The sequence below is a fragment of the Stegostoma tigrinum genome, chromosome 25, assembly GCF_030684315.1.
Source record: "Stegostoma tigrinum isolate sSteTig4 chromosome 25, sSteTig4.hap1, whole genome shotgun sequence".
Lineage (NCBI taxonomy): Eukaryota > Metazoa > Chordata > Chondrichthyes > Orectolobiformes > Stegostomatidae > Stegostoma > Stegostoma tigrinum.
In genome coordinates this window covers 38,872,679-38,898,506 of record NC_081378.1, presented here as the reverse complement: position 1 = coordinate 38,898,506, position 25,828 = coordinate 38,872,679, and the positions used below count along the sequence as shown (strand labels likewise).

The following is a 25,828-nucleotide window of genomic DNA, read 5'->3' as shown; positions in this document are numbered from 1 at the left end:
TGCAGAGCCACAGGTCACAGGCCCCTGAATTATACATTCCCCACTCACCCTATACAAAAATTTAAAACAAGTGCATTAACCATTTGCCACAGTAGTGGATGATCTAAGTGCTGAAGAGAGGATATATTATGGAAGTGCAAGTCTAGACAGTGGACAGCATATGGAGATAGCAGTTCAGCTCAGGATCAAAAATGGCATAAAAGTTGTGAACTGTCTGTTCACGTAACAACATAAGAAAGATGAGCACAAGAACAGCATACAGGCACACATTAAGCCTACTTTGTATTCATTCAAGATGATCGTGGCCAATCTTAACATCATCTTCACTTTCCTGCCCACTCCATAAACATTGATTCCCTATGCGATCAAGAATCTATCCAAATTTCAAAGATTCAGAATCCATGAGTGAATAAATTTCTTCTCATTCAGATTTAAATGATCATCCCTTCATCCTTAAATTATGCCCCTTGTTCTAGATTTCTCAGTTAGGGGAAATACTACTCAGTGTCCACATAAGTGAGCCCTTTCATAATATGAAATGTTTCAATGAGATCAACTCTCAATCCTCCAAATTACTCAGCCTCTCATCATTGACCACGGGGATGGAGGGTTGGACTATCTCGTTAATGTCAGACTCTCAATGCGGCCAGGGAGATAGGTGGAGACAGCATGCAGGAATTGAGACCTGAAGACAAATCTTCAAAAATCACTTGCAGGAATTCTCATACAAGACAGAAAGACATGAGGGGTTGAATAATTCAGTCTCTCCAGCTATACAATACATGCAAAAATTACTAGGCCATTACTTTTCTCTTCTGTAGGTAGTTATTACAGCGGCATTTAGACAGAGTACAACATGTAGAGACAGAGGGTGAAGATTCAGTCCATGGTTTTTTTAAATTCAATTTGTCTTACAAATGAGCAGGCCTATGTAAAAAGAAGCAATGAAATTTTCAAGGGATTTCCCTTGTGCTGTAAAAAAATCTTCCCAAAACTGCTGGTACCACATATAGAGAACAAATCACTTAGGACGATTATTGCATCAGTGTCAAAACAAAATAGCAACATGAACTTGTTCATTTTCTTTTGACAGGGAGTGGATCTCCTTGGAAAATTCTTTTTATACTAAAGTTTAACATTAAAAGTATGTAAACTGTACTCCTTTTTTTTGAAAAGAATCCATGAATAATTTCATTGACATCAACTGTACTGTTCTGTGGAAATTGACTGCCACTTCATTCATACTTTTGTAGCATACAATACCTCTTTGTATGAAGACATAATTCTTTCAATCGCATCAGCTCCAGCAGCCAGCAGATTGCGTGCAGTGGTGAAAGCTTCAGTTCGTTCACTAACCAAACTTACTTGCTTGTGTCCATCTTCTGACTCTTGAAACAAGATAATAATACATATTAAATTCTATTTCATGAAACATAATAAACTAAGTTAATCATATTTGCTCTGCACATGTAATTTCCCTGTTATAAAACACTTTAATATGTAAAAATAAATTATAAATTCCTGCATGTAGACAGGGCCCAACATGGAGATACAGAGGAGGAGATTCATTTCATGCTATTTTTTAAACTAAATTATCTTATAAATGAGCAGACAGAATTGAATAAAAGCAGGACAACGTATTGATGATTTTTTTGGTTTTAACCAGAGAAAATGCTTTTGCTTGAATTAGTTCTTTTTGTGGTTTCTTGACATTTATTTAAACATACTAATTTTCAACCTTCCCTCAAAAACACATCATGTATTTGATTATTTGTACCTACAGAGAGAGCATTCATATAAATTTTACATTAGAAACGCATAAGAGTATTTATCAGTTTCAATACAGAAGAACTTGTAAGAAAAGTAATTTCCATTTCAGGAAATAACAATGGATGCACATTGAACAATTAAAGACAATTACATGAAAAATCATCATATTACTGTATGGATTCTATCAAATATATCTATTGCATAGCTTACACCCTTTTGGTTTCTTGTTCTGGATTTGACAATTCCAATTTCAATGGAAAACCACTGATTAAATCATACCACAATGAAAAGTGCTCACAGTCCAAAGATGTGCAGGCTAGGTGGATTGGTTAAATTGCCCATAGTGTTCAGGGGTGAGTGGGTTACAGGGGGATGGGTCTAGGTGGGATTCTTCAAGGGGCGGTGCGGACTTGTTGGGCCGAAGGGCCTGTTTTCACACTGCAGGGAATCTAATCTAAAATCTAAAACATCAGAAAAAGAAACATACTCCCTCTGTTGTTAAAATACAGTACTACCTTTGCAAAGAAACTTCTATGTTCTTAGGAAGATACATCAATACCGCAAGCCTGCTGTAAGTGTAAAGCATTTCATGTTTCCATGTTAATGCAATTCCTCAGCAGGGTACAATCTATCTCCAGGGAAAAACAAACTGAGAATTCTTGTAAAGTTCAGGTAAATTTCCACCACTTTAGTCTAATGCCTTGGAGACTTAATAAATATACCTAATAACTCAGATGTAAATGTGAAAAATATTGCCTCCCTTATCAATATGGGGATGATTTTAACCGACAGGACAGGTGTATTTCTAAGCAGACATACTAAAATACTTAAAAATAATGGCACTTCAGGAAGTTGTTAGAAATCTGCTGACTTCCTCCTTTAACCTGAACACAATGTACAATTCTTGAGAATTCCCAAATGAGTCTGTTACTTAATTGTGTAAAAGGCTCAAAAACAGTTTCTTTGGATTTTGAAGTTAACAGTCTGAAAATGGGGCTCCTGGAACTGGCCAGTGAAAACATGATGAGTTGGGGTTGTGCAATTCCTGGACAAGAAATGTTTCAAATGCTGAGGTCTGGCACCTCTTTCCTTGCCTAAGTGAAAGGTACTTGTCCACAGAACATGTCTTAAGACCACAGTTTAATTGCTCCGCTGTAGGTCATTTCCAACATTTTGGAGCTAATGTCTATCACTTGTGAGTTCTGCCTTTCATCTGCCCTGTCCAGCTGCCAACCTATATATCAGCAACCAAAACTGTTTGTGTAAATAACATTTTGTGCATTATGTTGTAATCTGCTTCCCACAAGTGCTTCTAATAAGTAATCAATGCTACCTTTGCCAGGACTGGCACTTATTATGTCCTAACTGACAAAAACAGCCAGAATGATTGAGTGCTATGTTTGCTGCTCCTGCAGACTTATTAGGAATTTAGGAAGTCACACATTCTGATAAATATACATAATTCAGCAATTTAGACTTGGGAGGCAGAACCAATCTGAGGTTTCAGTTCTGAGGAGGTAACTACTTTCCTTAAGAGGTCAGAAAGTCTTGGGCAACAATGAACTAAATACCAAATTTCTGAGAAAGCATGTTACTTCAATTAACTGCCTAGTACATTTGCATTTGACATAAGTGCTTACATGCTGAGTTTTATGACATACAGACAAAAGGTCAGGAGACACCAATAGTTTGAGAATAATCTGGTTTCATTTCACACGCACTGCTCCATATCAGCAGAAAGGCAGGTTAGTTTGTGTTGTCTCCAAGTTTCTTTACAAGTTTACAAGTTGTCAGATCTGAAAAGAAGTTTTGGCCATCACATTGGAAAAGGTCAGTTAGGAAAGAAATTAAAGAGTTAAGGGAGGAGAAATGCTTTGCCAGGATTGAAAATCCATTAAGGGCACTGCTGGGAAAATTGTTAAAATATGCTGTTGATATTTCTAAATTATATACATTATATTTGGGCTTTGTTCTGTTTTCTGTAATAAACCTTTGTTGCCTCTTGCTAAAAGAAATTGATAACTTCATGATCAGTAAATAAACACCATGTTAACCAAATGAAAGAGTTAAACTTATGATTTTTCAGCCATCAGCTGAGAACATAACTTGTCAATCAAGCTGACCCAGGTCACCCAAGCATCTTCACCAATGAGATGGGGCTCTACTTCAATGCACACCTGGCATGCAGACACTGAAAAGAAACTAAGCTTGTACTTGTTCCAGATTTCCAGAAACTGTCATGATGTATTCATCTTGGGATAGTCAAGTTTCCTACAGGTTTTCACAACTTGAAGCAGAGTTTGTGGATGACTCCTTGAAGACAAGGGCTACCCTCTAAAGAAATGGCTGGCAACTTCTGCAAGAAACTCTGTCACTATATCCAAGAAAGCTCCAACTGGAGCCACATAAGTAGCAGAGTTGCAATTAAGTAAGCAATCTGGATGATAAACATGCAATTCAGATGCCTGGCCAAAGATCACGAGTGCGTTCAGGATGCCTGAACCAGGTTTTTAGAACAAGTACTATTGCTACACTTTTTACAACATTGTTGAGCTGCAAAGACTGGAACTTGAAAGTAGGAAGCTGATAAGCACTCTACATCTTTAGAAGAAAAGCACAATGTGATGAATGCGTCAACAGTCCCACCTACAGCCACTGGGGACAACCTGTTTCAGATAACCTGAAGCAGTACAGCCACAGAAACACAAATTCTGAACCTAGCATATTTCCCAGTTCAAAGAAGTTCCACAAACAACAATTCATCTTTCACAAACATCCACTGCTCACGTCAAATTATGTCAGCATTAACAAAGCAGGCAGGTCACCTGGTAGCAAGTAAAAATGTGCAAGACAGGACAATGAAGTGGTGAAATATATTTTATGATGCATAAACATGACATAGAAATGTAACATAGTTAAACACCCAAGTTAATATTCCTGTGCAACTGTAAATCCTTTGATTTATTTTTCAGCATATTCTTACATGGCGCCTTCATTTTTGGTGAGCACAGTGAGAGGCAAATTACTGGTAGCTCTGTTGTAACTGCTCAGATGCTCCTGAACGACTTCCTCTGAGTTGGAGTAGCTGTGAAGGCGCAGTCCAAGATCTCTCCACGTGCCATCAAGGGGCAACTTATAGATCTATGAATGAGGGGGCAAAGGCATTATACACCTGCACTGCATGTGATATCCATGAGCTGGAGGGCACTCTGCGGAGTTTTCTTGTCATGTTTGATGTTTTCTCTGACGTGGCCATCTGTTCCATTTATGCAGACATCAGTGTCAATTCCTTAGGCATCCTGGCACTGACATTAGGGATGGACTCTTCAATTTGAATCTGAATTAGCTTTATTGTCACATGAGCACAGTGAAAAATTTATATGTCACCACTTATGACGCCATCTTAGGTACAAAGGTACCTCTTGAGTACAAATTTCTAGGAAAATAAAAGTCAGAAATACAAAGAAATAAACAAAAATCCAGCATTACAGACCTTCAAAATTACAAAATCATAGGAGTAATTTAAAAAGATAAAGAAATAAGAAGTTCAGTATAACGGTCCTTCCATGATACTATAACAAAGAGAAAAAAAGAAATTAAAAGAAGAAAACTTCTCAGACCAAATCTACTTCGTCCATTTTGCAAATCTGGGCTCAAGGACTACACCCACTACACCCACCCCTCCCACCCCCAAACTCCATTTGAGTCCTGGATGAAGCCCATCACAATGCAGAAAAAAGCCACTGCGTGGAAGTAACAGACTGACTGAAGCCACTGCAAGCAGAACCAGATCAACGCCGACAAAAACAGCTACTGAGGTTGCCGAAATTTCACTCTAATGTGTATTGTGACTGGGAATAGTGCAGAACATCACACGTTTCACACTACCACTCCAGAATAGACTCCTTCATCAACAGTCTCCACGGTTTAGCATTTTCATTCACCTAAGTTAAGATTGAGGGTCTGTAGCTTCTGATGAAAAATCTCCACTTCCTTGTCATCTCCACGAGCTATTCTTCTACACTTTTGTGTGTGATTTATCATATGACAGCCCATCTGAAGTGGACACCTTTGTGTAGGTGGAGGATGTACTTGAGTACCTGATGTCACATTCTCAGAGTGACTGACATCCTCTGAGGTTTTGTCCTCCAGCCACACCATCTCTTGAGGGCCACGTAAAAGGCCTGTGAGAGACGAAACACATTAATTAGAACTGACAATTTGAATTATAAGTCATTATTGTGTGAAAGTCTTACTTACTTACCAACAGCAAGTCAACACGAAGCCTTCACATGTTTAATTTCTTTTCAACAGGTGGCTGAAAAACCTCCATGTTTCCATTTCCAGTGGCCAGGCACGCTGGAACTTAGTTTACCTCTAGCACCACCTCCTCTGTAGTGCTCAAGGTGGTAATGACTATAGGGCCAATTTCAGATCTCTGTCTGTCCATGCAATTTTGGGTTTTCTTCTCCTGCAAGCAGAGACAAAAGACCTAAGAAAGTGTGAAGTAGAATACTTTGAATGTTGGGACATTTGAAGAGGGTAAGATAGAATAAGGTGATTCTTTCAGACTAATAACACAACTGATCAGCAGCAAATTTTCTCATACACCACGAGAATCAAATTTCCACATTCCCTCTCCTTCAAACAAAAGGAAATAAGATGTTTAATCACACGGTGACCCATATAAAAATTAATTTCATTCCGTGTTCGTATAACTTCTCAACCACCTCTTTCATTGAGGATTGTTAAGTATTTCTTGGAGCAAGTGCTCTTTTCAGAAAACATTTGACTTTTACCAACACCTTTAAGTTTGGAAATCTCTTTTACTTTACAAAATTTCCCTCATGCTAGCAAAATTAATCTTAAATCTTTCCTCAGTAGCACCCTTGTAGTAATTTCTAATTTTCATCTTTCAACGATCACCCTCTTTTAGAAATGTTAATTTGCATTCAAGCTAATGAGTGAGCCAACATCTCTTTCTGCATGACAAAGTTTATTAACTACTCAGTCAAACATCTGTTTCCCCACACCAGTCCCAAACATTTCCCTTATAGAATTCCTCTAAACAACCTGTGCAGAGATGTTACTACACACCCCTGAAATAGTTGAGACTTGAACCAGGTCTCCTGGTTCAGAGATTGGGATACTACCACTGTGTAACAACTGTCACCCACTTCCCCTTTTAAATCTATTCAATCCATTCATCAAATAACACAATCGCCTATTTAAGTACTTGCAATACTTACACAATCAGCTGTTTTACGAAAAGCATGTTCTTGTGAAATCCACCTAAAATGAAATTAAATACTGGAAAATTAAGTTAAAAAAGATTTTTATTTATGTAGTGCTTTTCATAAACATCCAGTACATTAAAACAGAGGAAGTGTAGTTTCTGTTATAAAAAAATGGAAAGGTAAAATCATCATGGTCTTGCCAGACCATAGGGCTGCTTTCTCATCAGAGAGAAACAACTGGTGGTGATTTAACCTGAGGATTACCACACCACAGACAAGGGGAGAGATGGAGAAGAATTCTTCATGGATAATGCAACATGACAGTCAATTTGCACACAGCAAGTTACCACAAAACAGCAACAGATCTGCACAAATCAGAGAGATCAGAGCTTTGCTTCAAGGCTCTGAAAGACAGCACTTCTGACATTGAAGCACTTTAACAATATTGCAATAGTTTTGGTTCTTGTGTACCAGAGTGGGAAAAGGATCCTCAGTCTTGTGACTCAGAGGTAAGAGTGCTCCATTCTAGACCAGAGATTATGCTCAATTGCCTGACTAAATTGTAAACTATTCAAATAAAAACATAATATAGATCACAAAATCATTTAGCGCAAACTCTGGGTTGAAATAGTGGATCAGCTGCTACATACTATAACTCTAATTTCAACCGATTTTTAATCATTTGTGACTCTAAACTCAAGACCACAAAGTTTTTTTTCGGGGTTAATCTAGAGTGTTTTAGAAAAATAGTGTTCAAACCTCATTTTAATTTGGATTTCTAATTCAATATGAAGCACAACAATTTTTAAATCAAGTTGTCATATGTGCTGAAAAGCAAAGATTCAAATTAGCTAACATACAAACATCAGAAACAGGATAGAAAATAAACCAGCACAATTACATTTAAAAATATTGAAATATTATATTTTAAACGAAACCAGAAAATTCAAAACCAAGAAGTTGAGAAATTAAACATTACTGGGGTTCAATGCTCTGAAAGCAGGGTGGTACCCAGCTAGAGGGCGCTGCCACGAAGTCTATGGGGACTTTAGACCCCATGAAGTCTTACAACATTTGGTCAAATATACTCAAGGATGCTGCTGATTACCACTTTCTGCCCTTGCTCAAACAGTGAATCAGAGCTCCTCCATGTTAAACATCATTTGGAATAAGAAATGTGATAGCAACATAAAGAATGTATCCTGGAAGGAACAATTCAATTTCCATCATCGAGCAGTCCTGTAACACTTACTGACCACCTAACTGAATCTTGCAGAAACTGTCAGAATGGACCTTGGCAGCGACAGAACCAAACCTAAGAGAAAAATCTACTTCTCTCAGAGTCATATTGCCCAATAGCTTCCATGATATAGTGAGCTTGACCACTCCGCAGACTTCATTGAGCTAAAGACACACTCATTAGTCAAAGATATCCACAATCAATGAGTTGTGTTGCATTACCAAAATGGGTAGATTCAGTTGAAAAACAGAAGCTCAAAATTGGTCATCCATGAGTTTTTTTCAGCCACTGGCAGCAGCAGAATTGCATTTCACCATCATCTGTAAACACATGTGCTGTTATATCCCTTTCACAACCATTACCAATGAGCAAGAGATTAATCTTGGTTCGATGCAAAGTGCAGGAGAGCTCGTACAGAAGTAGCACAAAGCACACTTAAAAGTGGGATGCCAACCTGGTGAAAGCTACAGTACAGGTTACATGCACACTACAATATATTGTATCTGCTGTTTAGTCAGACTTAAATGATACACAACCAATGGATCAAAGTTTTGCAGTCCTGTCACATCTATTCATAAATAGCTGTCAGCAATTAAACAACTGGAGGAACTAAGCTATGTGAACAGGTCCAATCTCAATGAAATGCGGGACGAGCAAGTACAAATGAAGTTTTGTGTTAGACTCTAGCTTCAGCCAGAAGTACTGAGTGGATGATCCATCTCACTCTGCTCTCCATTATCAAAGAAGCTAGTCTTTCATACTAAAGGAGTTTTCTTGCAAGTTGCTTAGATTTTAAGATCTATGCTTCAATACCTCATCATAATTTTTGTCACAAAAATACTATATTGATTTCAATTGTTCAGAATTTCTATGTTTCTAGACAACAAATAATTTGGTCTAGCATTGCATCCTCTTTTTCCCCCCCAATCTTCTTTATCGCTTTGCTCATGTGCAAAGAAAAGGGCAACCTGGTGCAGGTTTGAAGTGTGACAGTGTGAAGCAGTGTTTACATATTAGATTTATCCCAACTGAGAATGAGAAAGCAACAAAATAATCCACATCTGCCAAAGCAACAAGTCAATGCAAGTGAAGTACTGGTAAAAAGAAAAGTTAATATATGACAACAGTAGCAGCAAAAAGTCAGCATTCTCGCTGGATAATGCGTAAAATACACTCTAGACAGTGTACCTCAATTCTGCTTAAAAACATAACAAAGCAACAATTTTCCATGTAATGCATTTAGTGCAAGAGATGCGTTTCAGGGCATTCAAGATACTTAACAAAGATTTAAAATGAAAACCAAACAGCAGTGTAAGGTCTACGAGACATGTCACGTTGTAGCCTGTACAAGGAAGATTGAGGCCAATAAGGACTAGAGAAAATTTTGGCCTCTAAAAATGTTTTGAAAGAAACAGGAGTCCAATTGCAATTGATTGTTCCTATGACCATAACTTCCCTCATCCGGTGATCGGGAATGCCCTCAAACGCATCTCTGCCCTCACACTGCCTACCCTCAACAAACAAAGACAGAATTCCCTTTGTGCTCATATATCTCCCCATCAACCTCCGCATCCAGTTTATCATTATCCACCACTTCCACCACCAGCAATCTGACCCCCTCAGCCAAAGATATATTTCCCTCCCCACCCTTATCTTCCTTTCATAAGGACCACTCTCTCCATGACTCCTTCATCCGCTCCACCCTCCCCACTAGTCCCACCACCCCGGCACCTTTCCCTGCAACTGCAGGAAGTGCTACCCCTGCCCCTACATCACCACCCTCACCTCTACTCATGGCACAAAACAAACCTTCCACATCAGACAGGGGTCCACCTGCACATCTGTCAACTTCGTCTACTGCATTCGCTGCACCTGATATGGCCTCCTCCACATCAGTGAGACCAGGTGGAGACAGACAGACCATTTTGTATAGCATCTGCACTCCGCACCTGACAAATGAGAACAACTCCCCCTCCCACTCCCTGGGTGACACGTCCATCCTGGGCCCCCTCCAGTGTCACACTGATGCTGCCCACAAACTGGAGAAGCAGCACCTCATATTCAGAAGCATACAGTCCAATGGCCTAAATAATGAATTCACCAGCTTTAAAATCTCCCCACCTCAGGCCTCATATCATTCCAACACTCCCTTTCATCCCTGCTTTCTTGACCTAACACAATCTATCCACATTCTCTCCCACCTATCCGCCCCTCCCACCTCAGTGACCAATCCCTACATGCACCCACCTATCACCGTCCCACCTACCTTCACCAACCCCAGTCCTCCCTCTCTTTATTTCTGAGCTCCATTGCCCCTCCCATTTCTGAAGAATGGTCCCAACTCAAAACGTCAACTTTCCCACTTCTCTGATGCTGTCTAAGCTGCTGTGTTCCTCCAGCTCCACACTTTGTTATCGCAATATCATGACTTTTTACTACTGGGGATAAATCTGTTGCATCTACCAAATGAGTAGATCTATACAGTCAAGTCATTCAGGACAGGGGAGCAGCCCAAATGCTTTTCCTATTATTGTGGGATGCTTCCTGCTTCAGGCTTTCCCATGGTTACATCAGAAATTATCTAAACATATAATTTCTGGCTCCTTTAATAAGCTTCGCTAATACCAAACCAATTTCTTGATTTAGTGTGAAAATTTGTTTCATTACCATTGTCTGCAAAACCTGTCGCCGTGATTATTGGAAGTGCCACCATCACTAATCCACTCCCACTCCACACATACTTCATTAGAAACTGCTCCAACATAATGTACCAAAGTCTTTTGGATAAAATAAGATTCATCTGGGCAGCAAGTGACTTGTAACTTCTCTGCAGCTGGTTCATTTCCACCTAAGAAAACAAAATAGAATACAACAATTGTATAAATATTACATATACTAACTTTACTTTAAAATAAGGAAAGATAATGTGCAAAACGTCAAATGCATTTTAGTGCCTGGAATACACAGAGTTACTGGTAATTTGAAAAGCAATTTGAATTTTTGAAACAAATTCCTTGAAAGAAAATACTTTTGCAGGATTTATTAGAACAATTTTTCAAGTTCTAAAAGAAAATTGTCTTTAATCAAGGGTTCCACACTACACAAATCTCCTCCATTCCACCGTGGTTGTCAGGGTTTTCAACTATTTGACTTTTTTTCCATATTTCTTAGCTCATTCCTGCACCTCTCTCCCAGAACCGCAATTGGGTTCCCCTTGTCAGCACTGTCCTTCATCACAAGCCTTCACATTTAACAAGTCATACTCCATCATTTCCACATCAAACATGATGCCACCACGAAACATATCTTCCCTTCTCCCTGCAAAGACCATCATGAAGGAACTGATACCACTCTTCAGTCACCCAAAAAACTCATTCATTTTTCATTGCAATTGTATAATATGTCTCTTTTCATTGTCCTTGGCCCCAAAACACTAATTCTTGGTGAAACAGCAGTTATCTTACACTTTAATTACAATTTAATATATTGCATTGCCTGTTCACATTGCAAGGTCCTCTGCACTGGAGTTAGTCAAACACAGACTGGATGGCCATTTTACAGAATATTTGCAAGCAGTACACAAGCATGATGCTAAGTTTCCAACTGCTTGCCATTTTAAACTTGATCACATGTTCATGCTTCTGCCTCAGCCTTCTGTGCAAGTTTGAGGAACAACACCCTATTACCTATCTGGGCACTTTCCAGCCTTCCCATCTCAACAATGAATTCAATAATTTCAAATCAGAAAGTCTGACTCCCATTCTGGTTCTGTTTCTTTGGTCATTTGCCAATCTTAATCTTGTTTTTCACATTTTTGCTTTAGGCCAGAGCTGTTCATTATTTTGCCACGCATACTCACAATGAATAAATATTTTATTTCTTTACTGCACTCCCATAGCCTGTGTGTTTTATTCCATTACACATTTGTCATTTAATCTGTCTTGTCCTCTACCCTATCCCAGGCCTGTCCTTTTGCTATTCCCCAGCCTTCTATTGTTCAACAGCAAAAACACCCATAACATTTTCAAGATAACAAAGTGTGTAGCTGGATGAACACAGCAGGCCAAGCAGCATCTCAGGAGCACAAAAGCTGACATTTCAGTCTCTGATGAAGGGTCTAGGCCCAAAACGTCAGCTTTTGTGCTCCTGAGATGCTGCTTGGCCTACTGCGTTCATCCAGCTACACACTTTGTGATCTTGGACTCTCCAGCATCTGCAGTTCCCATTATCTCTGATAACATTTTCACCTTTCAGTTCTAGAGTCATACCTGATTCCAAGAATTAACTTGGTTTCTCCCTGCACAGACCTGAGTATTCCAGCACTTTGTTTTTATATTTGCCAGTATTATAGCACCTCACCTGTTGTGCCAGAGATGGACAAAATTAAATAGCAATGAAGAATGTAGCAACATTTTTCTTCCAAAAAGGTGTTAGGACAGACATTAACGAAAAGTTTTAAAACTAACTTTGAAATTTTAAAAGAACTGTAGTTATGATTCTTATGAATGTTGGATCACTATTACTTAAATAATTTCAACGCATGACAACTTACAAAACAGCATCAACATGGATTATAAGTTGTATCAAGTACTTGTCCCAGTTCTTTGCCACATTAAACGAATTCCATCATCTCATCCACCGCTCCAAAGCTAATCTACCCTTCGCATGCTTTCTCTCATGTCACCTGCATCAGGTGCGTTCTAACCTACTCATTTGTCCTGTCAACTTCATCCTTCTAAACATTCTATTTCTTCACTCATTGAAAAATCTCTCATGCCATGATAATCTTTTGGTTGGGATTGAGTTTTCATTCATTTGTTATTCAGCAACCATAGCTTACCCACCTGTCGCCACCAATCACTGAAGGCTGCATATCCATAGCACTCTTCATTCTTCCACACATCCTATCTCCCAGTGGGTGCATTTCGATCATCCGCTAAACAACAGATATGCCCTTTAAGCTGACCAATCAACACAATCCAGATAAACAAAAGCTGCCCATTATTATAAATTAGTGTGGTGACTTCCTTTGAATGATCTGGTCAACAAATAAATCAGGTGGGTGTTTTAAATTTCTGAAGTTATTATAAAACTATACCATTTATGACTGGCTAATTAGTTCTATTATTGTAACAATATCATAAAAACATTGCATCTAACAGTACAAAAGGTGGCCATCAACCACATTTTGCTTATGTTGGTTCTTTGAAAGAGCTGCTCATTTTGGTTCCACACCACAGCTTTATTAACCCTACAGTCCACAAAATTTGTATTCTTCAAGCATATTCCCAGTTGTCTTTTGGAATTTATCAATTTATTGCGATGATCACCCTTTCAGACAATGCATTCTAGATCTTAACATCCCTGTGCCTGAAGAAAACTTCAAATTTCAGTGCTATTTCGTTTGTCAATTATTTTAAATGTTTGACCTCTGGTTATTGTTCCACTTGCTAGAAGCAGCATTTCTCCCCTCTTTGCCAAAAGCTTTCACTAACTTTTGAGTATCTCTAGGTCACACCTTAACCTTCTATGCTTTAACAATACCAATCCCAGTTTCTCCGGGCATTCTTCATCACATGGAGACCCAAAGTGCACACAATATTCCAGCTAAGGGCTGATCTTTTTTCAAGATTCCCATAACTTCCTTACTTTTCTCCTCATTACCCTTATTCACAAAGCCAAATATCTTAAATTGCTTTCTTAACTACGCTGTCATCTTTAAAGAAACATGAATATGCAACCCCAACCTTCTCTGTTCTTGAATTCGCCTCAAAATATTAATCATTTTGATATCATAAACCATGTGTGCCCTGCCAATGCAATAGAACAGTAAGTTGATGCCTCTGCAATTACAATGTGTCATCATCGCACTGGGATTGAAAGTTAGGGCCACCAACATGATTCTTGTGTGTGCACATTACTGCCACCTCTCCCCTGTCACGCCTTTATCCACTTCCCCCGCTGCCTTCCTTGATATTTTGTTTATGGAGTGCGGCAAAAGTGACATAGTAGATGAGGCAGTGAGAGCTCTTTCTGGAAGCTCCTCTACATCAACAGTTTTGCAAATAATTTCAGGGCCACCAAGTTGGGACTTATAGTATGAAGTCATAGCATCAGTCCTACAATGATGTCACAGACACTGCAACTGCATGGGCTTTGGTGCACCCACCCTGCAACAGCATAGCTTTTACAAAATGTTTTAGAGTAGATTTGTAACTCGGATTGTGGATGTTGTGGTTGGTTGGCTCCCTGAGCTGGTTTGATGCTTGAAGAAGCTTCATCCGCGGCTGCACTGATGATGGTACCCAGCAGGGTAACGAAATGTCTGCAGAACAACAAACCAGCTCAGCAAGCCAACTAACCACAACTAAAGCAAAATGCTAGTAATATTAGAGATTTAAAGTATAAACAAATGGTGAAAATACTCTTGCAGCATCTATAGTCAGAGAAATACACTGCTCCTTACCGTGTCTGTAATTTCACACATATCTGTCATTTCATCATTTTATGACATCCTAAAGGCTGTGAATATCCCCTTTCTTACTGACTATTTTGCAGAGGGCACAAAACTTGGCACACTTTAAAAATGACATCCCAAATCCTAATGCTAAGGGATGCCATTGCTTCTTCTTTCCCAGTCAGAAAACAAAATCCATTCATCACTACTCTCTGCCTGCTATCCTTTAGTCATTATGTATCATGGTTGCCAACATTCCTTTCATCCCATACGGCTTTTTTTGCATATGTCTGTTATCTGTGACTTCATCAAATGCATTTTCAATGTCCATAGATACTACATTTAATGGTCTATCAACAACCTTCTTTCTTCTTCATTGAACAATTGAACAGATTAGTCATTAACAATTTGTCTTTAACAGATCTGTGCTAGTTGTGCCTTAATGGCTGTGTGTTCTTTAAATACGCTTACTTTTGTCCTTCAAAAAGTTTTCCCCATTACTTTTCCTGCCACTGATGTGAGACTGATTCTCTTTTATAATTAGCTTTCTCCCGGTTTTTGAATATATGTAACATTTGCAATCCTCCAGTCTTCAAGCACCATTCCCATATCCTGAGCAGGAGCAGAAGCAAGCCATTTGGCCCATCATCTCTCCTCCATCGCTCAATGGAGTCTTAGCTGCTCTACTAATCCTCAACTAAACTTTCCTGCTTTATCCCCATAACCTTTGATTTTCCTTACTGATTAAAAATCTGTCTATACCAGTCCCGATTCTTAACAGCGCAACCTCTACAACCTTCTGTTTTAAAGAATTGCACAGGTTTACTATATCAGAGAGAAAAACAATTTCCTCTTTGCCAATCCATCTTAAGTGGATGAGCCCTTACTTAGATTATGTCCTCTGGTCCTAGATTCTCCCACAAAGAGAAAACAACCTCTCTGCATTGATCTTGAAAGCACCCGAAGAATTTTGTATATTTCAATAAGGCTACCTCTAATTCTTCTAAACTCCAATGAGCATAAGGTCAATTAACTCAACTTTTGCCCAAAAGAAACTCCCACCATACCCAGATCACACTAAGGAAACTTCTCTGGCTCGCCTCCAATGCCAGTATATGTTACCTTAGATAAGGGGACCAAAATGCTTAATATTTCAGCTGTTGTTTGACTAGTGCTTTGTAGAGTTTTAGCAAGTCATCCTTACTTTTGTGCTTCAATCTCTTTGAAATGAAGGCCAATAGTCCATTAGTCTGACCTATTACCCAATGAACTCAGATCCCAGCATTTTATGATTCATGCACAAACAGCAGAAAGGTAGGACTAGTTTAGTTCGGGATTATGTTCAGCATGGACTGGTTGGACCAAAGGGTCTGTTTCCATTCTACATGACTCTATCACCACCAAACCCCGGTGCTGCAGCCTTCTGCAAATTGCGGTCAGTTTCTGTAGCACCATTTCTGCTTCCCTCAGCAAATTATACTCCGTCTGGACTAGAGATTTGTTAACAATGAATCTATTTAACACTTATTTTTGTCCTATTCTCCTTCTCCTTTATGTGGAAAAATTCAACTGCTCAGGTAGGAATTGTACAAATTAAGTTTACAGTCATGCCACACTTAATAAACATATGACAGTAAAGTTGCAGTACTTTGTTTATATCAGTTGTCTGTAATTTCAGTAACAGAGACATCTATACATGTACAACAATTACTTGAACAAGGTCATGCTCCCAGATCACACCTGAGTGCATTTGGGTGAGTTTATAACACATAACTTGAATAACAGAATATCCAACAGACCAGTTTGCCTTTGTAGATACTTGAATTACAAGTCTAAACATTGTGAAGAGCATCTTTTCCCCTCCTTGACTTACTTTTGTCTCCATTCTTAGCAAAGGATCGTCAAGTGATATTTTGCAGAATCAAGGCAATTGTACTGCAAAGCTGCTATTACTTCAAGCCATGTTACGCAAAATTGCCAAAAGATTTGTCACTCACACAATCGCAGGATAGGATTTTTGATTCCTGTATGAGACCAGAATGGGTGTGGGTGGCTCTGAAAATACCACACTGCAAACAAATTTAATGAATTTATTTAAAGAGGTCATTGCTGCTTAAGATTTTGCAGACGGCAAGCAATTAGATAAGGAGCATGATGAAGTTGATAACATGGTCATGGCCATTAGAAGAATTTAGATGGCCTTTCCTCATGAAGAATATCACATATATGCTACTGCGTGTGCACTGGCTGTGCTCAGAGTTGACGATGCACTTGGAAAGTGCAGGGGGTCATGCATAAACTAGCACAGTGATTTCCACATAGGTGGGGCCTCACAAGCATAAAAACCAGTGGTTTCACCTCCATCACTTAATTAAACTTCTTCATACCCTAGTCCCTGTAAGGACTCAATTCCATTCTCTCAGTTGTATCTATTGCTCTCTCATCACTGCTAATGACCTAAACACACCTTCAAGGTGAAGTAGCAACTTACATGTTCTTCTTTCAATTTGGCTTACTGCATTCACTGCTCATTTAGTGACAGCTTTGAGGCATATGTCCATTATGTCAACAAGAATGATCCTGAGCTTCAGATGGCTTGTAATTTTGATTCTCCAATTTTCCCTCACCCTGGCACTTTTTGTCATCGGCCAACAACACTTTTCCAGTAAGGCTCAATGTAACTTGCTCGAATAGCACTTCATCTTTCAATTTGGGCATTTTATAGTCTCTGGACTCAATATTAAGCTGAACAATTTCAAAGTGAAGGATCTACTGGGGACCTGTCTGGAATTTCACAATCCTCAACCTATAAATATGTCAAGGCTGTACGGACAAAATTTGAGTCAGATCACATCATTTTGTCTCATTTTCCCAATAACAAAACCTGTGACGCAGCAGGGCAGTAAGTTTTGTCAAAATAGTTGATTACTTTAAGTACAGGACACAGCATATACAAAATCACATTGAGTTCACCATATCAAAATGCAACTTCATAAGAGCAAGATTCTATTCCAGAAACATCCAAGTCACCTGTGATCAGCAGTACTGCATCTTACAAGTCTGCACCAAACATCCTTGAGAACACTAATGTTCCAGCTTCATTTCAAGGACTGGATGCCTGAAAAGGATGGCTACCTGGAAGACCATGGCTACCCTCTGCATCCACAGCTGAATAATGTTATGCAAACCCCTGACTGAGGCTTACGTAGTCTATTTTTCGACCAACATGGAGAAGATATTAGTTTTGCTGAAGACAAGGTTCTGATGTTTAGATCAATCAGGGCGAGACTTGCAGTACATCTTAGACAGACAGTGCTGCATACTTTTAACATGCTGTACTCTAGAGAACTGTGGCAAGCAAAGGGAGAATATAATGAATGCTAAAGATTGGGAAAGCGGCAAGCAGCCTTCTGTGGAGGAGGATGAGGACATTGAGCAGGAGTAACATCACCTTCAGCATGACAGCATTCCAGCATCAGCTGTAACCAGCAAAACAGGATTTAACTGACATATAGTTCAAGCAGATGTAAAGTTGGTGCTGAGAGCACTACCCGACTCTAAATTTGCTGCTGCTGCTCAAACTGCAAGCAATCCTGAGAAATGCAGTTTTCTTTATTTATTCTTTACACTTACTGAATAGAAGTGAATGCTTTCAACAATTTGAAGGCTATCTGGTATACGATAATCCCAATGAACAACATTAAGATTTTGGATTATGCTGAGCATAGGGAGAAAAAGTAGCATTTCCTTACAAGGCATTCTAGGGCAGATGACATTAGGAATAGTTCTTAGAAACGTGTACTTTTGTTTGCAATGAGATGTCAGCATGCCACTGCTGTAGTTTGAAAAGCTTTATTTTTTGGTTCTATCATAGTACGTGCAGTGCCAGGGAAGTAGCTCTAGCCACACTGGCTGGAAATGCTTGATGTGGTACAAGGGGGTCTTTAAAAATGGCACTTCCAGGGAGCTACCGACAGTGCTAAGTACTTCTGCCTCTGATAAAAGGAAAGTTTAACATGAGCAGGAAGCCATAGAGCCATGTTACATATCTAATGAGGCAAGTCGTGATGAATAGAAAACTAGAAAAAGTTCATGGAGGGTAATGTTCTGTGATGTTAGCCAAAATTGACACTTAACCTATTTCTGGTAAAATTGAGCCCGTTCACTGTTTCACTGTTTCTCTCAATCAACAGATGCTGCCTAACTTGCTGAGTTTGTTGACTGCATTTTTGTTTTCAAGAGCTTCTTGCATGAGATGCCTGCTTTTTCAGCAGCCCCCATGACTACTTCACTCTTCTGCAATCCAGTCTGCTAAAAGTCTTCAGTCCACTCTGTTGATGATAGATTCTATCAGACAAGGATTATGTCTTGAAAGGATAGTTACTTAGCTGTTAATGCATCTCAGAGATACTGTAACTGAAACTGAAATCATCTGTATAAAGCGTCCAGCATGGTGCAGGCCATCAGACATTACTAGACTGGTGGGGTGGCATCCTACAGAACACTCCTGCATTTAGGTTGTACATTGCAGTGGTCTGCTACAGTGTCCATGTCATGGCACTCCAGACAGGAGTTGACTTTGAAGGGAATGAGGCCTTGGCAACACAGCATATCAGAGGAACGGGAAGAACAGGACTAGGAGGCAGAAGACCAAAATATCACAGCTGTAAAGGAAGACAGCTGAACACAACATAGGACTTCAGGGTCTCATCAGGATGCGATCAATCCTCTGATGCTGTTTGGCCTGCTGTGTTCATTCAGATCTACACCTTGTTATCTCAGATTCTCCAGCATCAGCAGTTCCTACTATCTCTGTGATAGGGGACAGACTTTCGAGCAACTGGATGCAATATTCAGTCTACCAATGCTGATTTTGTAGGAGTTTTGGCTGTGAAAGCCTCTCCATTATCTTCAAGTTATCAATCAGGAGTGGTAAAATACTGTCCACTTGTTTGATACATACAGTTACAATGGTGCTCAAGAAGACAGAAAACTATCAAGCAGAAAGCAGATCATTTAATTGGCATCCTACCAACCACTTTAAACTGTCCTTTCACCGTAATACACAGCTGTTGTAGTATGTACCATATTCAAGATGCACTGCAACAATTTGCAATAGCTTCTCCAAAGCTCCTCCATCATCTGAAAGGTTGACAGCAGCAACTACATGGGAACAGCACCACCTCCAAATACTCCTCCAAGTCACATTTTATCATGATTTGGAAAATGAATGCAGATTATTCATTAGCATTCCATTAGTATCATGGAACTCCCTCCCAACACACTGTGGGAGTACCTTCACCATATACGCTAGAGCATTTTATGAAGGAGATTGCCGTGGTGAGAAATAAATGATGGCCTTGCCAATGTGACCTACATTTCACAAGGTTTTTTTTGAAAAAGGTTGGTGTCTGACCTGCAATTTCTTTTTTGCATTTTCATGACCTATAGAATATTTTTCATTTCAAAAGGAAATTTTAAGAGTTTCAAATGGAAGGTTACATTATTTCACTAAGAATGACGTTTGTTGAATTAAGTGGCAAATTCCTATCCCTGCAGTAACGATGATTGTAAAGAAAATCTAATATACTAAAACATTTATTGTTTATCTTAGATTCAAAGAAAGAATCTTAATATTTTCAGAAACAAATCTTTCATAAGGATTCACTTAACCATGGTGTGAGCTTTCAGTAGGGGCCTGTATGTCCCAGAGTTGGACCTCCAGCCAATAAACTGTGACAGGTATCGCAAGTTTTATATGGTATCACTGTGTCTGAAAATCAAGTTATTTTATTAAAAGAAACTGGAATGAATACTCTTTTCAAACTGCAGAGCAGTGCTCTGCCATCAATGGCTGATTTTTTGTTCGGGCCCAGTGGTAACAATGTATGAAGGTAACGTGTTAGGGGTTGGAAGCAAGGAGAATGCTGGAAAATTAGGGGCAGCTGTGTGGCTTAGATAAGGAGAGCCTTTTTCCTAGGATGGCGGCGGCGAGCACGAGGGGGCATAGCTTTAAATTGAGGGGTGAAAGATATAGGACAGATGTCAGAGGTAGTTTCTTTACTCAGACAGTAGTAAGGGAATGGAACGCTTTGCCTGCAACGGTAGTAGATTCGCCAACTTTGGGTACATTTAAGGCGTCATTGGACAAGCATATGGACGTACATGGAATAGTGTAGGTCAGATGGGCTTGAGATCGGTATGACAGGTCGGCACAACATCGAGGGCCGAAGGGCCTGTACTGTGCTGTTATGTTCTATGTGGGGACATTTTCCCATGATCAGGAAACTCCAATTTAGGGCATTTTGTCACTACAGGAGCATTACCACCACAGACGGAGGCTTCCACAAAGTTGGAGATGTCCTGGAAGGTCACTTGAACTGGTGTGCCAAGGAAAGGAAAGGCTGCCACACCTGCAGCGTTAAACAAGAATTTTCTCCTCGAACATTTCAAATGGTTTGGCCCTCATTTTATGTGCACCAAGAATTCCAAGGACATTTCTATCTGCTGGAGCTGCTAAGAGTTCAGAGTTTCTAAGCCCTGTGATTGAACCTGCAGCATCAGAAACTCATCATCCTTAAACAGGCACAGACCCAAAGGCAGTTTACGAGGGGGCCACGTCCCAGAACGTTGTGCCATAAATCTCACTATTGCCAAGCACAGGCTTGAAACGTCCTTTGGTGCTAATGATAAAGTCTTGAAGCCAGGGGAAAAATCTAATCCTCGCTGTTTTTGTCAAGTGTTCTCAACCAAACCCAACATTTCTTGATTATAAGTACTCTACCCTCACTTAGCACATGCTTTAATCATATGATTTCTCTAAATTAGCTCCAAATAGTCCACATTTCAGGATGACTAGATCCATGTGGTATAATCAGCTGGAATTGGATTTTGAGAATATCCAAATTTACTTCATCCACGGTTTTGATATTTACCTCTACAGTTTGTGCGAAATTCAAATCCAGTTATTACAGCGGGATGGTGGTTCAGTAACTAGCACTACTGCCTCAAAGCATCAGGGACCCAGGTTCAATTCCACCCTCCGGCAACTATCTGTGTGAAGTTTGCATGTTGTCCCCACGTCTGCATGGGTTTCCTCCAGATGCTCAGGTTTTCTCCCACAGCCCAAATATGTAGGTTATTGGCCATGTTAAACTGCCCATAATGTCCAGGAATGAGCAGGCTAGGTGAAGTAGCCATGGGAAATGCATGGTTACAGGGATATAGAAGTGGGGGTGTGGTAGGTCTGGGTGGGATGCTCTTCGAGTCAGCATGGACTCAACAAGCCAAGTGGCCTACTTCCACAGTGTAGAGATTCTATGATTCACTGGATATCTACTTTCTCCCACAACCAAATTAACTATCATGTTTAAAGGATTAGGAAATTAACTATTAATTCAGCTGGTCCCAAGAGTCAGTTTGGAGTGACATGAAAGCACACTAATCTCTGTCCCAGAATTAGAAAAACTAGGGCAGACAGAAGGCATAGCCTCATTTTACTCAATCTACCATGTCAAGAGACTTTAGTAGGTAAGCAAATGCTTGTGTGAGGCTCATATGAGAACAGGCTGTTTTTGTTCCATTAACAAATTAATAATGTGCTCAAGGCCACCGCACAAGAAAGTGACTGTAAATTCTGAAGCAAATTGGAAGTGCCACCTTGAAGAGATGTTACTGCATCTAGTGTTGATAACTGTTTCACCATAACTGTTTTGGCAAAATGTCACCATCCTGAAATGTTAGCTGTTTCTTTCTCCACAGGTGCTGTCCGGCCTGCAATTTCCAATTTTTTTGAATTAGTTTCATTTTTCCAGTACCGGCAACACTTCGTCTTTGCATCACAGTGAATCAAATTGAAGATGCTCTTCTCAGAATTAAAAAGGGTAATGGAGGCCGAGACGTTGGATGCCTTCAAGGCAGATATTGACAAATTCTTGATCTCAGAAGGAATCAAGGGCTACGAGGAGAGTGCAGGGAAGTGGAGTTGAAATGCCCATCAGCCATGATTTAAATGGCGGAGTGGACTTGATGGGCCGAATGGCCACACTTCCACTCCTATATGTCTTATGGTCTTTTGGATCAGAATGCAGAGATGCAGGAGTGCTGATGTAAGTTGACCCTGATCAATTCCATGCAACACTTGATTATATATTGAAACAACTCAACTTAGCATCAAATAAAAAAACTTTTCAAAATGCACAATGTTGACTGGCTTTGGCAGAGCCATATTACATTCTAATTTCAAATGCAAAAGTGGTAATTTAGTAGCCAAAACAAATCGAAAACAACGTAAATGTTTTATAAACACTGGCAATCCTAGCTTTCTTCTTGGCTAAGTAAAGTGAATTTGCAATCACCACAGGAAGGTGAAACGCAACGTAAAAATGCAATGTAAATATTCCAATCTAACAAGTAGAACATTACCACATTCAGCAAAATGTTCTTCTCTGTCAAGTTAATTAATCTTTCATGAGCGCTAAAACCAAAAGAGCAACTTCCTGTGAAGTGGTTTTCAATCAGGGACTGCAGCACATCAAATCTATTATTACAACAAAGGGTCTGAAAGGAATCCATTTTCCTAAAACATAAATAACCTACACATTACCTTTCTAATCTACGGATTCAAGGTATTAGAGTAACTCTAAAGAGTCAGGTGGCATCTACAGCAATACACTAACGGCTTCAGTGGTACCATCTTTCATCGTTCTGACAAATGTGAACTATCAGTTTAATGAGCTCCAGTTTCACTGTGAAATCCTTACCCTGTGTCCCCTGTAAAAAGCAATTTCTTCTGCATTGGCTATAATACGTGAATGGATGTATCTCAAGTATCCCTTCCTTTGAGCTTCTTCGGCCACCAGCTTGCCAAACCTCGGAGAGAAGGCTCGCAATACCCTGGCTGTGGCATAAACGACAAGCCCGGCTAAAAGCGTGGGTCCCGTGGGGTTTGCTCCCCGGGAGGTCGCGGTCTGGATCAGGGTGTAGGAAGTCAGCATTACGTCCAAGATGGGTTTGGTCAGGTTGGAATACAAGTGAGCGATGGACTGAGCAAACATCATGATATCCTCCGTCAGCGACTGGTCGGGGTTCTCCAGCCTTCCGTCCATGTTGCTGACCTTGTAATAAGTCTGATCGGTGAAGTAGGTTCGATAGGCGTGATCGACCAGGCGGGTGCGAAATGCCAGGGCCAGCTTGCATTCCAGATAGCGGATCACGCTGTTGACGAAGGTGGCCGGGATGGCCACCAGGAGCCATTTGACCAGTTTCAGCACAAAGGTCCTGGGTTTCTTCTCAACGATACTCTTCACTATCTTACCGTCCAAGCCCGCCACATAAATCGAGAGGAAGGTCCTAGAAATCAGAGCCACCGAGTGCAGGCAGAGCAAGCCTAGCTCCTTGGTAACCAGTTTGGGGAAGAGGATTTTCCCCAGACCGATCAGTTGCTGCAAGAAGTCCGCGTCGACAGCAGGAGATTTCTTGGCAGGGCAGTGGTTGCGGGAATGGCGAGAAGCCGGTGTTTCGGGCTGAGCTTTGCCGTGGAGCTGATGATAGAGGAGCGGGTACAACCTCTTGACACCGTAGGCGGCCAGGAGCAGGAAGACGGCTCTACGGGCGGCCCTGGACTTGGTCCATTTAACCCCGGCCGCCGCATGCAGCAAGTGGGACATTTGCGCCCTGTCAGTGCTCCAGCCCGCACACGGAGAACGAAGCGGCGACAACGCAAACAGCGGGGCCGATCGAGGGCGAAAAGTTACCGAGTGTCATGGTGCAGGACGCCCATCGGTTCCGCAAACTGAGAGCGGCTCACAGGCGCTGCGGCACCGCGTCCGCTTCCGTCATCGAGCGGGCACGTTCCCGCCTCCTGTTTAGGCGGGGAGAGGTTGGGGGCGCGAGCGCGCGCCACGCAGCGGACACGAGCTGGCTCCAAGGGACGCCAGCTGCAGGCAGCGTCCCGTAGGCGCGCGGCTCATCGCCCACCGCTCGTCCACCATGCAGCATCCGGCGGCCGCGCGCGCATCGCTACCCGTTCCATGCAGTATGATGAGGAAACTTATGAAGAAAACAATTTTTGAGGGACAAAATCCAATTTCTTTTTTTCAGCACTGCTCTGCGAGAGGGTTGTCATGTCGAACAAATTTGATTGTGTTTTTCGAGGTGACCAGGTGTCTGGATGAGGTTGGTTAAGAGCTAATGGGATCTAGGGCAACCTGAATTATTTAAATGGCTTAGCAACAGGAAGCAAAAGGTGATAGTTGAAAGGGTGTTTTTTTTTGTAACTCGAAGCCTGCGTCCACTGATATACCACAGCTTCCAATGCTGTGTCCTTTGCTGCAAGTGTACAATAATAGACGCGAATGTTTAGAAGGTATGATCAATAATTAATAATAATCTTCAAAAATTGGATAAATGGTGAAGTTGATGGCCTTAGACCATAAAACAATATAGACAAACTGGCCAGATGGACTCAACGGTGGCAAATGGAATTTAATTCTGAAAAAAGTATGAGGAATGCATTTTTGGAGAACTAACTTGGCAAGTCGAATTGTCAGACCCGAGGAAGTACAACAGGATCAAAGGAATCTTTATACAAAAGACCATGCATCCTTGACAGCAGCAGGACATGTAAATAAGATGGTTAAGAAGCCATGTGGAATAATTGTTTTTGTACTAGACAAGGCATTGAATACAATGAGCAAGGAAGTTATAATGGAGCTATATATAAAATGTTCCTTCGGCACAACCGGAATACTATGTGTAGTTGTGGTTGCCACGCAATAGGAAGGATGAAATTGCTGTAGAGAGTGCAGAAGAGATTCACCAGGATATTGCCTGAGCTAGAACCATTCAGTCACAAAGAGAGAACTTTGTCCGGGCCTCTGGATTAGTAGACTAATGATCATATCTCGAAGCTATCACCTCTCCTATCTTTGACCTATCTAAATCAGGAAAGTTGAGGACAGTTGCACATCCATCTGTATTTTCTTGTGCAAATAAACCCTCAGACTTTTTTGACCTACAGGGGTTGCGTGTCTTCACTGTCTGTGCACTTCATCTATGCATCCATCCATCATTCCTACTCACCCTGATCCTTATGCAATTCCATGCCTTACACTTACAGTCACC

At 40.5% G+C, this 25,828-nt stretch overlaps 1 protein-coding gene across 4 annotated transcripts in view; it reads right to left on the bottom strand.

Annotated features, from left to right (window-relative positions):
* Positions 1-24,546, bottom strand: part of LOC125463140 (ATP-binding cassette sub-family D member 2-like) — a 90,234-nt gene extending 65,688 nt beyond the window's left edge. For 2 of the 4 annotated variants that reach the window (XM_048553931.2, XM_048553932.2), the window contains exons 1-3: positions 23,467-24,546; positions 10,915-11,095; positions 1,264-1,388 (exon numbers count right to left, since the gene is read on the bottom strand). In XM_048553931.2, the coding sequence (XP_048409888.1) occupies positions 1,264-1,388; positions 10,915-11,095; positions 23,467-24,372 (1,212 nt within the window). In that variant the 5' untranslated portion in view covers positions 24,373-24,546. Of the gene's footprint in view, positions 1-1,263; positions 1,389-5,714; positions 5,955-6,034; positions 6,340-10,914; positions 11,096-23,466 lie in introns of those variants that run through there. The other 2 variants (XM_059654653.1, XM_059654652.1) reach the window with 2 other exon arrangements.
* Between the last annotated feature and the right edge of the window lie 1,282 nt (positions 24,547-25,828).